Raw genomic sequence first — 12,673 nt, 5'->3', positions numbered from 1 at the left:
CAAGGTCAGTTTGAACCACAAGGTTGATGGTTCAAACTCACCAGCCATGCCTTGGAAACCCTGTACAGGGTCGCTATGAGTCAAAACTGACTCAGTTGCACTTACAATAATAACAACCTGGAATAATCACTTCTTTAGCCAACTAGACCCTTCCAGGGGCTGAAGGGGAGCATCCTTTTCCTGAATGCTGCAGATACCTGCACTGTGCCTGGGTTCTATTAGGGAAAAGAAAGGACAGAATGGCTTCTGGGTAGGTCAAACAATGTACACTAAAGGTGGATTACAGATTGCTGCTTCTGCTACACTAAGGAGTTGATTCAGCACACATTGGCTCAGAGTTGGCACAATTTTTAAAAATCATACTCTTGTAATCTGATTTCACAATGTTGACTGCCAGCTGAATGAAGATTAGAAAGGAAGGGAGAGAATGGAAGGAATAAAACTGGTTCATGAGAGTTGAACTGTGACAGAAGAGATGATAGGAATGTGTTGTTTTTTCTCAAAACATTTGCATTGAAGAGAAAAATGTTATGTACTAAGTGCTTTTTTGTAAGTCTTTAAGTATCACATTTAGTTTAGCATAAAATAAAATAAACATATTGCATAAAGCACATTTAGTGTTTATTTATATTTGTGCAGAATGACTAATCATTAGCTGCCTAACACTCCTCCTACAGGCAAACTTATACAATTGCATCTTTTCCTCTTAAAAATATTTTAGTCTGAATATTGCCTAAATAGTTATGAAAAAAATGTTCCATTTTTTTGTCAAAGATGTATTAAACATATTAAGGCTTGAGAAATATTTGTCTTACTACCAGTGTGTGTTTTTTTGGTTCAAATAAAATGGCATATTTGAGAGTATATTATATACTAAAAGTACTTTAAAAATATGACCATCAAGTTGTTATTTTCAGTTTCATTAAATTAAATCATAATAAGATTCAGTCCACATTTTATTTGAAAGAAAAAAAAATCTTATGTGAAAGAGAAAAGCTGAAAATGCTTATCTTTTGAATATCTAGTAGCCATCATTTTAACATATCCTTGTATGCAATGGTGAATCCAAATGAAATATGAATTACATAATAAATTCTGTATGATGATGAGTTCTCTAGGATATGGTGTGATATAAAGCATAACTTAAAAATTATAGCTACATGTATACATTATGACTTTTAACAAATGAATCTCAATGCATTAATAAAAATACAGTTGTTCCTTTCATTTCACCTGGGCAGTAACCCTAACTTCTTACTAGGATAGATTAGTGTCTTTTGAAATATTTGAGCTCAAGTTGAATCTCCCCTCTGGTAGTCATGCCAATGAAGTATTTCATATAAAAAATATATTGGAAGAACTTCTGGGAGAACCTAGAAAGAAATATGTTATTTTTCTAAATAAAAAGAAGAGCAGGAGTGGCAAACAGTGTGGGCATATGACACCCTTTCACTGGCTCCTAAAATAAAGCAGACTTTCACTATTAATGTGTCAGAAGAATTTTGAGCGATCATAGATTCCTGAAATTATTGGTAGAACAATAAAATGAAAAAGTCAAGGCAACAGAAACATCAGGCTGCAAAGAACCTTAGAGACACTTTAGTTCAACATCTTCCCATATGGGAAAGTGCAGCTATGTGGCAACCCTTGTGGGTAACCACCACATCTTGACTTAGGAGCCTACACTGGAAACAATGTGTGTTATTTCTGGACAATAATGTTAGACATTCTTATTTTGAGTTCAACATCACTGTACTTTTATGTAGATTAGAAAATTCCATTGTCTCTGTAATGACTAGAAGAAGATGCCCCTTCTTCTGAGCTGAGTCAGCTCAAGGTCTGACTAATGAGCAAGACTAACCTAGCAAAATGAGCAAGAGCACTGACTGAATTGCAAACCCAAAGGAAGGAAAGTGTTTTGGCTGAGTGCATTTATGCTAGGCACAAACTGCACAATCATATGCAGAGCCCTGTGAGCTAATATTTGCTTCCTTGTAATTTTTAACTATTGGAGTAGATGCAAGAAGCAGTAAAAGAAGATGGAAAGAATACATAGAGTCACTCTTTCAAAAATAGCCACTCCATATTCAACTAGTTCAAGAAGTAGCATGTGATACCAAGAACTGATGATATTGAAGAAGACATACAAACTACACTTAATGCATTAGCAAATTACAGAGTTCCAGGAATGAATAGAATACCAATTGAAATGGTTCAACAAACTGATACAACACTGGAGGCACTCAGTAGTCTATGCCAAGAAATTTGGAAAAGAGCTACCTGGCCAACCAACTAATATATTTGTACCAATCCCAAAGAAAAACAACCCTACAGAATGAGAAAATTACCGATCAATGTCATACACAAGTAAAATTCTGCTTAAGATCATTCAAAACAGTTGTAACAGTACATTGACAGGTTATTGTTGTGGTTACGTGGCGTCAAGTCAGTTCTCACTCATAACGACCCTGCATAGGGTCCCCAAAGAGTGACTGGTGGGTTAGAACTGGCAACCTTGAGGCTCAAACTGACCTTGCAGTCCAGCGCGTTAACTGGAAGCAGCCAGAAATTCAAGAAGATGACGTGGAATGAGAGATATAATTGCTGATATCAGATAGATCTTGGCTGAAAGCAGAGCATGCCAGAAAGATGTTTATTGTGTTTTATTGAATATGCAAAGGCATCCAACCATGTGCATTATAACAAACTGTATTGCATTGTGAAGAATGGGAACTCCAGAACACTTAATTGTGCTTATTCAGAACCTGAACATAAACCAAAGAGGCACAGATTTGAACAGAATAAGGGAATATTGCATGATTTAAAAATTGGGAAAGGTATGTGTCAAGGTTGTATCTTTTCACCGTACTTATTCAATCAGTATATTGGGCAAATAATCCAAGAAACTGAAATATATGCTGAAGAACACAGCATCAGGAGAGAAGGAAATCTCATTAACTACTTGTAATATGAAGATCACACAACCTTGCTTGCTGAAAGTGAAGGACACCCTAACTCTTGAAGATCAAAGAATTCAGTCTTTAGTGTGGATTACACCTCAGCATTAAGAAAACAAAAACACTTACAACTGGACCAATAAAGCATCGAAGTTGCCAAGAGTTTAATTTCACCTAGATCCACAGTGAATGCTCAGGGAAGCAGCAGTCATGAGTAGATTGTTGCTAAGTGCTGCAGAGTTGGTTCTAACTCATAGTGAGGGTTTCCAAGGAATGGCTGATGGGTTTAAACTGCTGACCTTGCGGTTAGCAGTCCAGTGTTTATCCTACAAAGTCACAGCAGGATTGGGCAGATCTGCTGCAAAAGATCTCTCTAAAGTACTAAAGAGAAACAGTGTCACTTGGAGGACCAAAGTGGGCCTGATCCTTGTTGTTGTTAAGTGCTGTTGAGTCAGTTCCGACCCATAGCGACCCTGTAGAGGGTTTCCAAGGAGCAACTGTTGAGCTTGAACTGCCAACCTTGCAATTCAAACCAACTTTGTAGTCCAACTAATTAATCCACAGCACCACACCAGCAAATGTGTCACTTTAAGGACCAAGGTGGGCCTGATCCTATTTTCATGATATTTTCAGTTGCCTCATATGCATGTAAAATCAGGTCAATGAGTAACCTGACTAGAGAAGAATGTGTGCATTTGAATCATGGTATTGGCGAAGAATATTAAAAATACAATGAATTCCCAGAAGAACAAAAAAATCTGTCTTTGAAGAAGTACAGCCAGGATGCCTTTTAGAAGTGAGGACAGTGAGACTTCCTGTCGTGTACTGACACCAAGGCTGCAACAATGGGCTTAAACATAGCAGTGATTGTGAGGGCTGACTGCACAGGGCAGGGCAATGTTTTTTCCTGTTGAACAAAGGGTCGCTATAAGCCAACTTGACAACACCTAAGAACAACAGAGTTAATATTGAAGTTTACAAATCTTTCATTTTATTTGAATCAGCAATTAACGAATGCTCATGGAAACAACAGTCAAGAAATCAAACTATGTGTTGCATAGGGTGTATCTGCAGGAAAACTCTTTTAACTGTTGAAAAGTAAAGATGTTACTTTTCGACATCTGACCCCAAGTTATAGTATTATTAATCACCTCATATGCACTGGGAAACTGAACAAGGAGTAAGAAAGACCAAAGAATGAATAATGCCTTTGGATTATAGTTTTGGTGACGATTATTGGATGTACCATGGGCTGCCAGAAGAACAAATAAATCTGTGTTGGAAGAAGTACAGCCTGAGTGCTCCTTAGAAATGAAGACAGCGAGACTTCATCTCATGTATTTTGGGCATATTGCTTTAGGTAACCTATAGCATTTGGATACATTGCAATACAACTATTGAATTAGGCAAATTTGCTGCATAAGATCTTTTTAAAGTGTTCAAAAGCAAAGATGTCAGGTTGAGGACTAAGGTGCATCTGACTCAAGCCAAGGTATTTTCAATGACCTTATATTCACATCAAAGTTAGATGATGAATAAGGAAGACAGTAGAAGAATTGATTCAATTTGAGTTATGGCGTTGGAAAGGAATATTGAAAGTACCATGCGCTTCCAGGAGAACAAACAAACAGCCAGAATACTCCTTAGAAGCAAGAATGGTGAAATATTGTCTCTCATATTTTGGACATGTTAATACAAGAGTCAACTCTCTAGAGAAGGACATTCTGCTTGATAAAGTGAAAGGTCAGCGAAAAGGAGGAAGATCCCCAATGAGATGCATTGACCCAATGGAAGCAGCAGTGGGTTCAAATGTAACAACAATTGTGAGGATGGCACAGAACTGGGCAGTGTTTCGTTCTGTTGTGCATAGGGTTGCTGGGAGTCGGAACCAACTCGATGGCACCTAACAACAGCAACAACTTTGGACATGTCATCAAGAGGAACCAGTCCCTGAGGAATGACACCATGGTTGATCAAATAGAGTGATAGTGACAAAGAGGAATATCCTGAATGAAATGATTGGCACATTGGCTGCAACAATTTTAATGACTGGGAGAGTGGTGCAGACTGGGCAGGGTTTCTGTTCTACATGGGGTCACTGAGTCAGAACTGATTCTAGGGCACCTAAAAACAACACAGTTCATGTTATCTTCTGTAGCAATTCAGTATAAATGTGGTCCATCCCATATATTAAAAACACAATGTTTAGGGGACACTGAGTTTCTGTTAAAGAGAATGGAAAAATTGAGGAATGGTTAGCAGTAATGGTTGAACAACACAATGAAAATATGTGTGAAGATTGTAGAAATGACAATTGTTTTGTTACCTCTATGATTACCAAAATAATAAAAATAGCAAAGTCATTGTTGATAAGTGCTGTCAAGTTGTTCCAACTCATAGCCACCCTGTATAGGATGGGTTTGAACCACGGATTTTGCAGATAGCAGTCCAGTACTTATGCTATAGCACCACACCAGTCTTCAAAGAGTCATCAATAAATTTGAAAACAGATATTTATCTCCCCTTGGTCCTTTCCTGTTCTTCACTGGCACTTCTGTCTTCATTAGTCATCCTGTACTAACAAAGCTGCTAGATTTTTTTGTAATCATGGTCAAAGATGCTTGTCTGAATGCATCTTAGAGTTCAGGGCCCAGGGAAGTTCTTAATAACCAGAAAATTCCTACTGACTAGGTGGCCCCAGACACAATGATAATGAATCTGTGTTCTTTTTCTTTTTTTCTTTTTTGTCACATTCTTCTTTTTTTCCCTTTTAACTTCTGACGGTTTAACCAATTCTCTTTGTATCATTTCCCCTTTTTCCCCTTTACCCTTTATGACTTTACTTAAAGCTTTTTCTTACTTAAAAAAATGCCTCTTGCTATTCTTGTTCCTACCCACCAAAAAATTAAACAATTTAACAAAAATGAGTAAAAAATGGTAATAGCCTAAGTCATTGTTACCTTCCAGTTTTATCTGCATTTTAGCAAGTATTTGAATAGCAAATTTTCATGCATCATATCTAGCTAGAGTTAGAGATAATCTTGACTATTAGCTGCTTATTATCTTTTTTCATAATTTTAAATATACAAGGCCAGTCCCATTTCTGACAATGAGATAGGAGTTAGGGAATTAAATTGGATCCTTGGGGTCAATGGGGAGTCATTAAATTGGTGTTTGAGAACAGTCATCCTGGCCGGAGTTTGGAAAGTGTGGAGGGAGACTGGTGCAGAGGCTGTTTTGGTATACAAGACATGGTAGTGAGGAATGGAGGGATGCTGCATTCATTGGATATAAAGAGTGAAATGTACCACTGTATAGTTGGTTGCAATTCATAGTGACCTTATATGACAGTAGAACTGCTCCTTAGGGTTCCAAAGGCTATAAATCTTTATGGGAGCAGACAATCTCATCTTTCTCCTGTAGAGCAATTGATGGGTTTGAACTACTGATCTTGTGGTTAGCAGTCTAAGGCTTAGCTCCCTGCATTGCCAGAGCTCCTTATGGAGAGTAAGGGCGAGGTCTAATCTAAGATGAAGTCCGTTTTCCTGCTTTGGACAGTAAGGAGTGAGTGGTGGGGGTGGGGGTGGGAAATAGCACAATAAATTTGAGAGGCAATATTATGAATCGGAACTGACTTGAAGGCACTTAACAACAATAACATAATTTGAAGATGGAGCCCTGGTGTGGAGGTGTAGGATAAGCATTGGATTGCTAACGTAAGATCAGTGATTCAAGCCCACAAGGTGCTCTTTGGAAATCCTGTACAGGGTTGCTATGATTTGGAACTGATTCAATGGCACTTAACCACAACCAAAAAGCAACAGCAAATATTTGAAGATAGGAACTCTAGTGGCACAGCTATTAAGCACTAAACTACTGACTGAAAGGTTGATGTTTGAAATTCACTCACTATCCCCTGAGGAGGAAGAACTGGTAATCTGCTTCTGTAAAGATTGGTGTTGTTAAGTGCCTCTGAGTTGGTTCCGGCTCATAATGACTCTGTATAGAGTTGCTGAGGATCGGCTGGTGGATTTGAATCACTGACCTTATGGTTCAAACCAACCTTGTGGTCAAGCGCTTATCATACAGCGCCACACCACAACCTAGAACACCCTGTATGGGGCAGTCCTGCTCTGTGACAGGGAGTCACTATGAGTTATTTCCACAGCCTTATTCGAAGGCAGGACATTAGAGATTCAGTTTTGAGCTTTGTAAATCTGAAGTACCTATAAGACAGGAAAGGAAATGCCAACATCTTATTTTTTTATTAAGCAATTTTTTTCATAGATCATGAAACGTCTGTGTATTCAAATCAAATCATATCCAACTTTATGTCAGTCTGTTTTCTCATCAACATTCAGTATCACCTTTTCCTTTAGTCTTTTATTCCTAAAGAAGTAATAATTAAACTGAACATTGGGGTAGTGTGGGAGGTGGGGTTCCAGCATTGGGAGCTGTGTGTTCAAAGACCTATAAATCATGGTGACTCCAGATTTTCTATATAGAAGAGGCATTGAGGGACAATCTCACTGACAAAGGAAAGTAGATGAAAGAAGAGGCTAGCTTGCTTCTTTTGAAACTACATTTGCCTGTCCACTGTTTACTGTATGTTTATATGGAAGCGTAATGATTTGACACAAGCCATGCTATTTTCAATAACCTCATATGGATGCAAAAGCTGGACAGTGAATAAATAAGGAAGATCGTAGAAGAATTGATGGCTTTGAGTTGTGGTGTTGGAGAAGAATACTAAAAGTGCCATGGACTGCCAAAAGAACCAATAGATCTGTTTTGGAAGAAGTGTAGCCAGAGTGCTCGTTGGAGGCCAAGATGGCTAAACTTCGCCTCTCATACTTTGGACATATTGTCAGGAGGGAATAGTCACTGGAGAAGGATGTCATGTTGGGTAAGATGGAGGGTCAGAGAAAAAGAGGAAGACCCCCAAGATGGATCGACCAGGTGGCATCATTGATAGCGTCAAGTGTGGCAGCAGTAGTGAGGTTGGCCCAGGATCAGACATTGTTTCGTTCTGTTGTGCATGGGGTCACTCGATGGCACCTGACGATACATTCAATACAACAATAATGATTTGAACTGGATTTTGCTGGTTTGAGAACCAATATTAATAATAGTTCCTTCTACTGTAGCCGAATATAGTTCAAACCACTCTCTATCCTTTGCTGTGCATTATTTCTCTTCATAGTCACTATTGCTACCTTATATTGCATAATTATTCCTTTATTAGTATGTATTGCTTATATCTCTGTAGAATATAAAGTCTCTGAAACCAAGGGCTTTATTCATTTTGTTCATTATGCTAACATATTTTTATAGAGCTAACTGGTCAAATTTTTTTCATGTTTTATAATGTTACTAAAAAATGTACTATTCTTGAACAATTTGCATATTCCAACTCCATTGAAAAGATCAAAGGAAACTGTAGACTATTACTGTAAATATAAATAGCATCAGCCATAGCATAGTTTTAAAGTTTATTTTGTATTGGATTTGAAAAGCCAGACTTGATTAATTGATTCCCAGCATAAAGATTTTTTATAATGTTACAGTTACATTATGTAATAATTACTTTTAACATGTGCATGTAAGATATTTTCTTAATTTTTAAGGTTGCAACTACTTGCTATAGTGTAAATGAATGATCAGCCCATAATCTTTAATGCTAACTTACTCTTCTGACTTCATTAATATTTTATATTTCACTTTATTATAGCTTCTGTTTAGAATTTAACACAGAGAAAAGTTTTATTCATGTGAGTGTTAGCAGCATTTGAATAAGCCAGGGGAGAATTACAGTGTAACACTGCTGGATACAGAATTATTCCTTTAGACACCAAGACTAATAATTTTTTACAATTTCTAAAAACATTGTAGGAAAAGCTTGAACCATGCTGGCACCAGGGATAGACAGGCATGAAAGATTAATGTAATCTTGCATATAATGATGCACATTCTTACACAAAAATTCCATCTGCAATATCATGTCAGTCAGCAGAAATCTTTGATGGGTGGATACAGCTGGGCTGTCTCTTCTGGCAGAGACACTCTAGAAAATGCTAAATGTGGTTGTGATTCTTGGTGCCATCTGCAGTGTGCCAGTTTATCCCATCTTCACTGGCATTTACAATACTGCATAGGGCATCAGCGACTGTGGCGACAGCGACATGGAGTGACAGATTTATTTCCTCTGAGGATCTGGGATCTGGTGGCCTGTGTGCCACCCTCCTTCTTGAATTTGGGTCTATTGTCATTGATGTTAGCTTTGCTTCATATTTTCACATCCACCTCCTTCTCTTATTAGTCTAGCTGTTCCAAACACACATTTTTCTAGCAAATAAATCTCATATTAGCCTTCCAATTGATTTATTTATTTAAGATTGCCAAAGCTATTTAATATTGACTATTTGATGCCAGTGAATATACCTTATTTTCAAAATACTGCTGCTCTGAGGTTTCTGATGTAAAGAAAATGTGTCTTATTTAGAGAATATAAAGCAGACAGGCACCAAGATAAATGATGAAATTACTATATGGGGAATATCCCCAAATGACTGATGTAGTTAGAACAAGTATATGACCCTATTTTACATAAAGCTATCAAATACACCAGGCAGCCAACTCTTAATTCTCTTTCCATGATTAAAATATAAATATTCAAGAATAAACATTGTTTTATGACTTACCATATGTTTATCATAGTATTTGCCAAGCAAAGTTAAAAAGTGTAGTTTTAAACTTTCACTTTTTGTGCTTTTTTTTTTTTTTAATTTATAGTAACGGAATATGAAGGCCATGCTCTATCAATACTTAAAGGATGTGAGCTTCAAGGTTTTGATGGGTATGTTCAATTACTTCTCAGTTTATGTTATTACATTTTGTTAGATTTTAGCATTTATTGGGATCTAGAATTTTAGATATTCATGATGCTGGTAATTAGATTTTATTTTATTACATATGCAACAATAGTTAATATAATTGTTGGTGTTGTTAAGTGCCGTTGAGTCAGTTCCAACTCATAGTGACCCTGTATAGGATTTCTGAGGAGCGACTGGTGAGTTTTCAATTTAATCTGACCATGAGGTCCAGTGCTTATCCTATAGCACCATGCAGGACTCCAGTGAATATGTTAGCAATGATGATAAATGACAGGGCTATCCACCTGTCAGGAATTGGCACAGGAAAACAAAACAAAACAAAAAGGAGAGATCTCTTTATAAACAGTGGGAAATCAGTGTACCACCCTAAAGTTACCTACTGTGCATACATTTGTGTCTATAATCCTTAATTCTTGGCTTTAACCAAATAAATATCTGGAAAAGCATGTATAGAAGATATCAGTTGGATCGTATGGAATAATTATACTATGATCCTCATTAGCAGATATTTTGATGGTTTTGATAGCTATCCACAGGCTAATTTGACTGATTGATCTGGGAGTTTTATGAAACAGATATATTCTTTTCAGACTAGATAAGAGAGGCTAATTTTAATGATCTTATCATTTAGTGACTACCTAGTAGGTGAATAGGAGTGCTAGTGGTGTTGTAGGATCAGCAATAGACTGTTAACCAAGTAGTCGACAGTTCAAATCCATTAGCCACTCTGCAGGAGAAAGATGAGGCTTTCTGCTTCCGTAAAGATTTACAGCCTAGAAACCCCATGTTGTTGCTGTTAAATGCCATTGAGTGAGTTCTGAGACATTGCAATTCAGTATAGGGTTTCCAAGGAGCAGTTGGTGGATTTGAACCACCAAGCTTTCAGTTGGTTGTCCAGTACTTTTTCTGCAGAGCCACGTCAGGACCCTATACAGAGTTGTTATGAGTTGGAACAGACTTGACAGCACTTAACAATAACAAGAAGTAGGTGAGTTATTCATAATAGATGTTGAAAACCATTGTCTACATTGCATTGTTGGAGCATGTAGAGATGGCTCAAAAATGAAACCATTGCCATTGAGTTTGTTGTGATTCATAACAACCCTACCACCAGACAGAGTAGAACGGGCCCAGAGGATTTCTAAGCCTGTAAATCTTTGTGGGATCAGACTGCCTCACCTATCTTCCACCAGTGCTGGTGGGCTCAAGCCAACAGATTTTTTTCAGTCAGCAACATGAACTGCTACAACATGGTTCAAGCCCACCATCTGCTCCTCAGAAACCCTATACGGAGTCGTTATGAGTCAGAACTGACTCCACAGCACTCAACAATAATAACAATTTTTCTCTACTGCACCACCAGGATTCCTTAGCGATGACTCAAAAAACAAAACAAAACAAAAACAAAGCAAACCTAATGACTTCGAGTCAAACGTGACTCATAGGGACCCTATATAGAGTTTACAAGATTGTAAATCTTTACGGGCACAGATAGCCTCATCTTTCTTCCACAGAGTAGTTGGTGGGTTTAAACCACCAACCTATGATTAGTAACTCAATGCTTATTCCACAGTGGTGTGTAAATATTAGAAACAAGACATATTGTTACTTTTTTAAATTAGGTGAATCAATTTGTTAAAATGCTGCTGTTGTTAAGAGGTGTTAAGCCAGTTTTGACTCACAGAAATCCTGTTTGGGTTTGTGAAGCTGTAAATCTTCACAGGAGCAGATATCATCTTTCTCCTGAGGAGTGACTGGTGGGCTTGAACTGCCAACCTTGTGGTTAGTAGTCCAGTGCTTATTTTACAAAACACTATAGCCATTGTTGTGAAGTGCTCTTGAGTTAGTTCTGACTTATAGCGACCCTGTATAGGGTTTCTGAGGAGCAGCTGATGGGTTTGAACTGCTGACCTTGTGGTTTGCAGTGCAGTGTTGATCCTACAGTGCCATATCAGGAGTCCTGGACTTATCTTGCAGTGCCACAGAAGAATAAAAGTGAGTGTATCTTTTTAAGGAAGAGTTTTGTGTTTTTAACTGTGGATAGTTGAGTGTTTTAAACAGAGGCAGGTGTAGGGATTCTTTTGTGCCCCAGGGTGATGGGGTGGGTGTGATGGAGCAACAAAAGACCCATACATTTGGAAGAGCATGTGGGTCTTTCAACCAGAGTGAAAGGTTTGAATCTTCCAAATGAGCTGTCACAATGTTTTAAGGAGGGAAGTAATGCCAGGCAAATGGAGCATCTTCAGGGTTGTTTTCCAGAAATGCTTACATTTTTTTTTTTTTTTTGATAAAAAAAAAAAAACAAAAAACAAAAAAAACAGGAGCTGGTGAAGAAAAAAGCTTGGTAAGTAAAACATGATTATCCAAAGGGACTGTAATTGGAAGGAATAAATCTGGATGGCAATAAATATTGAAGGTAAGGGGTATGAAGTGGGAGATTACTTCAGAGCTTTATACATAGAGGAAGACAGAAGGATTAATAGGCTGTATTTAGGGCATTATTATGCACTACAATATTTAAGAAACATAAATAGAGGAAGCATGTCCACTAACTACCTGCCTTATTACACTGCCTAACCCCAAGTAAATGGTCAGTGCAATGAGGATGACTGCACTGTAATCCTTACTTCAAAACATGATAATATAAATGATATTAGTGGATGTTAACAGTATTAGGGAGTCCTCGTGTGGTGCTCTAGGATATTCAAACCCACCCACTCTCCACAGGCTCACTATGAGTCAGAACTGACTCCCTGGCACTTAACAACAAACAATATTAAAGTTGATGTTGCCCACCAGCATTATGAAGTGTTCTGCTGAATG

General features: G+C 37.7%; 1 protein-coding gene across 6 annotated transcripts in view; it reads left to right on the top strand.

The window, feature by feature from the left end:
- The window catches only part of CERKL (ceramide kinase-like), a 201,187-nt gene that overhangs the window by 128,463 nt on the left and 60,051 nt on the right, over positions 1 to 12,673 (top strand). For 2 of the 6 annotated variants that reach the window (XM_006864010.1, XM_006864011.1), the window contains exon 4: positions 9,750 to 9,813. The exons of the other annotated variants lie outside the window; for them this stretch is intronic. In XM_006864010.1, coding sequence (XP_006864072.1) covers positions 9,750 to 9,813 — 64 coding nt within the window. The remainder of the gene's footprint in view (positions 1 to 9,749; positions 9,814 to 12,673) is intronic. 6 annotated transcript variants of the gene reach the window in all.

Source organism: Chrysochloris asiatica, unplaced genomic scaffold, assembly GCF_000296735.1.
Source record: "Chrysochloris asiatica unplaced genomic scaffold, ChrAsi1.0 scaffold00059, whole genome shotgun sequence".
In the NCBI taxonomy this organism is placed as follows: Eukaryota; Metazoa; Chordata; class Mammalia; order Afrosoricida; family Chrysochloridae; genus Chrysochloris; species Chrysochloris asiatica.
Note: the sequence above shows the minus strand (reverse complement) of the source record. Positions and strands in the feature narration are given on the sequence as shown.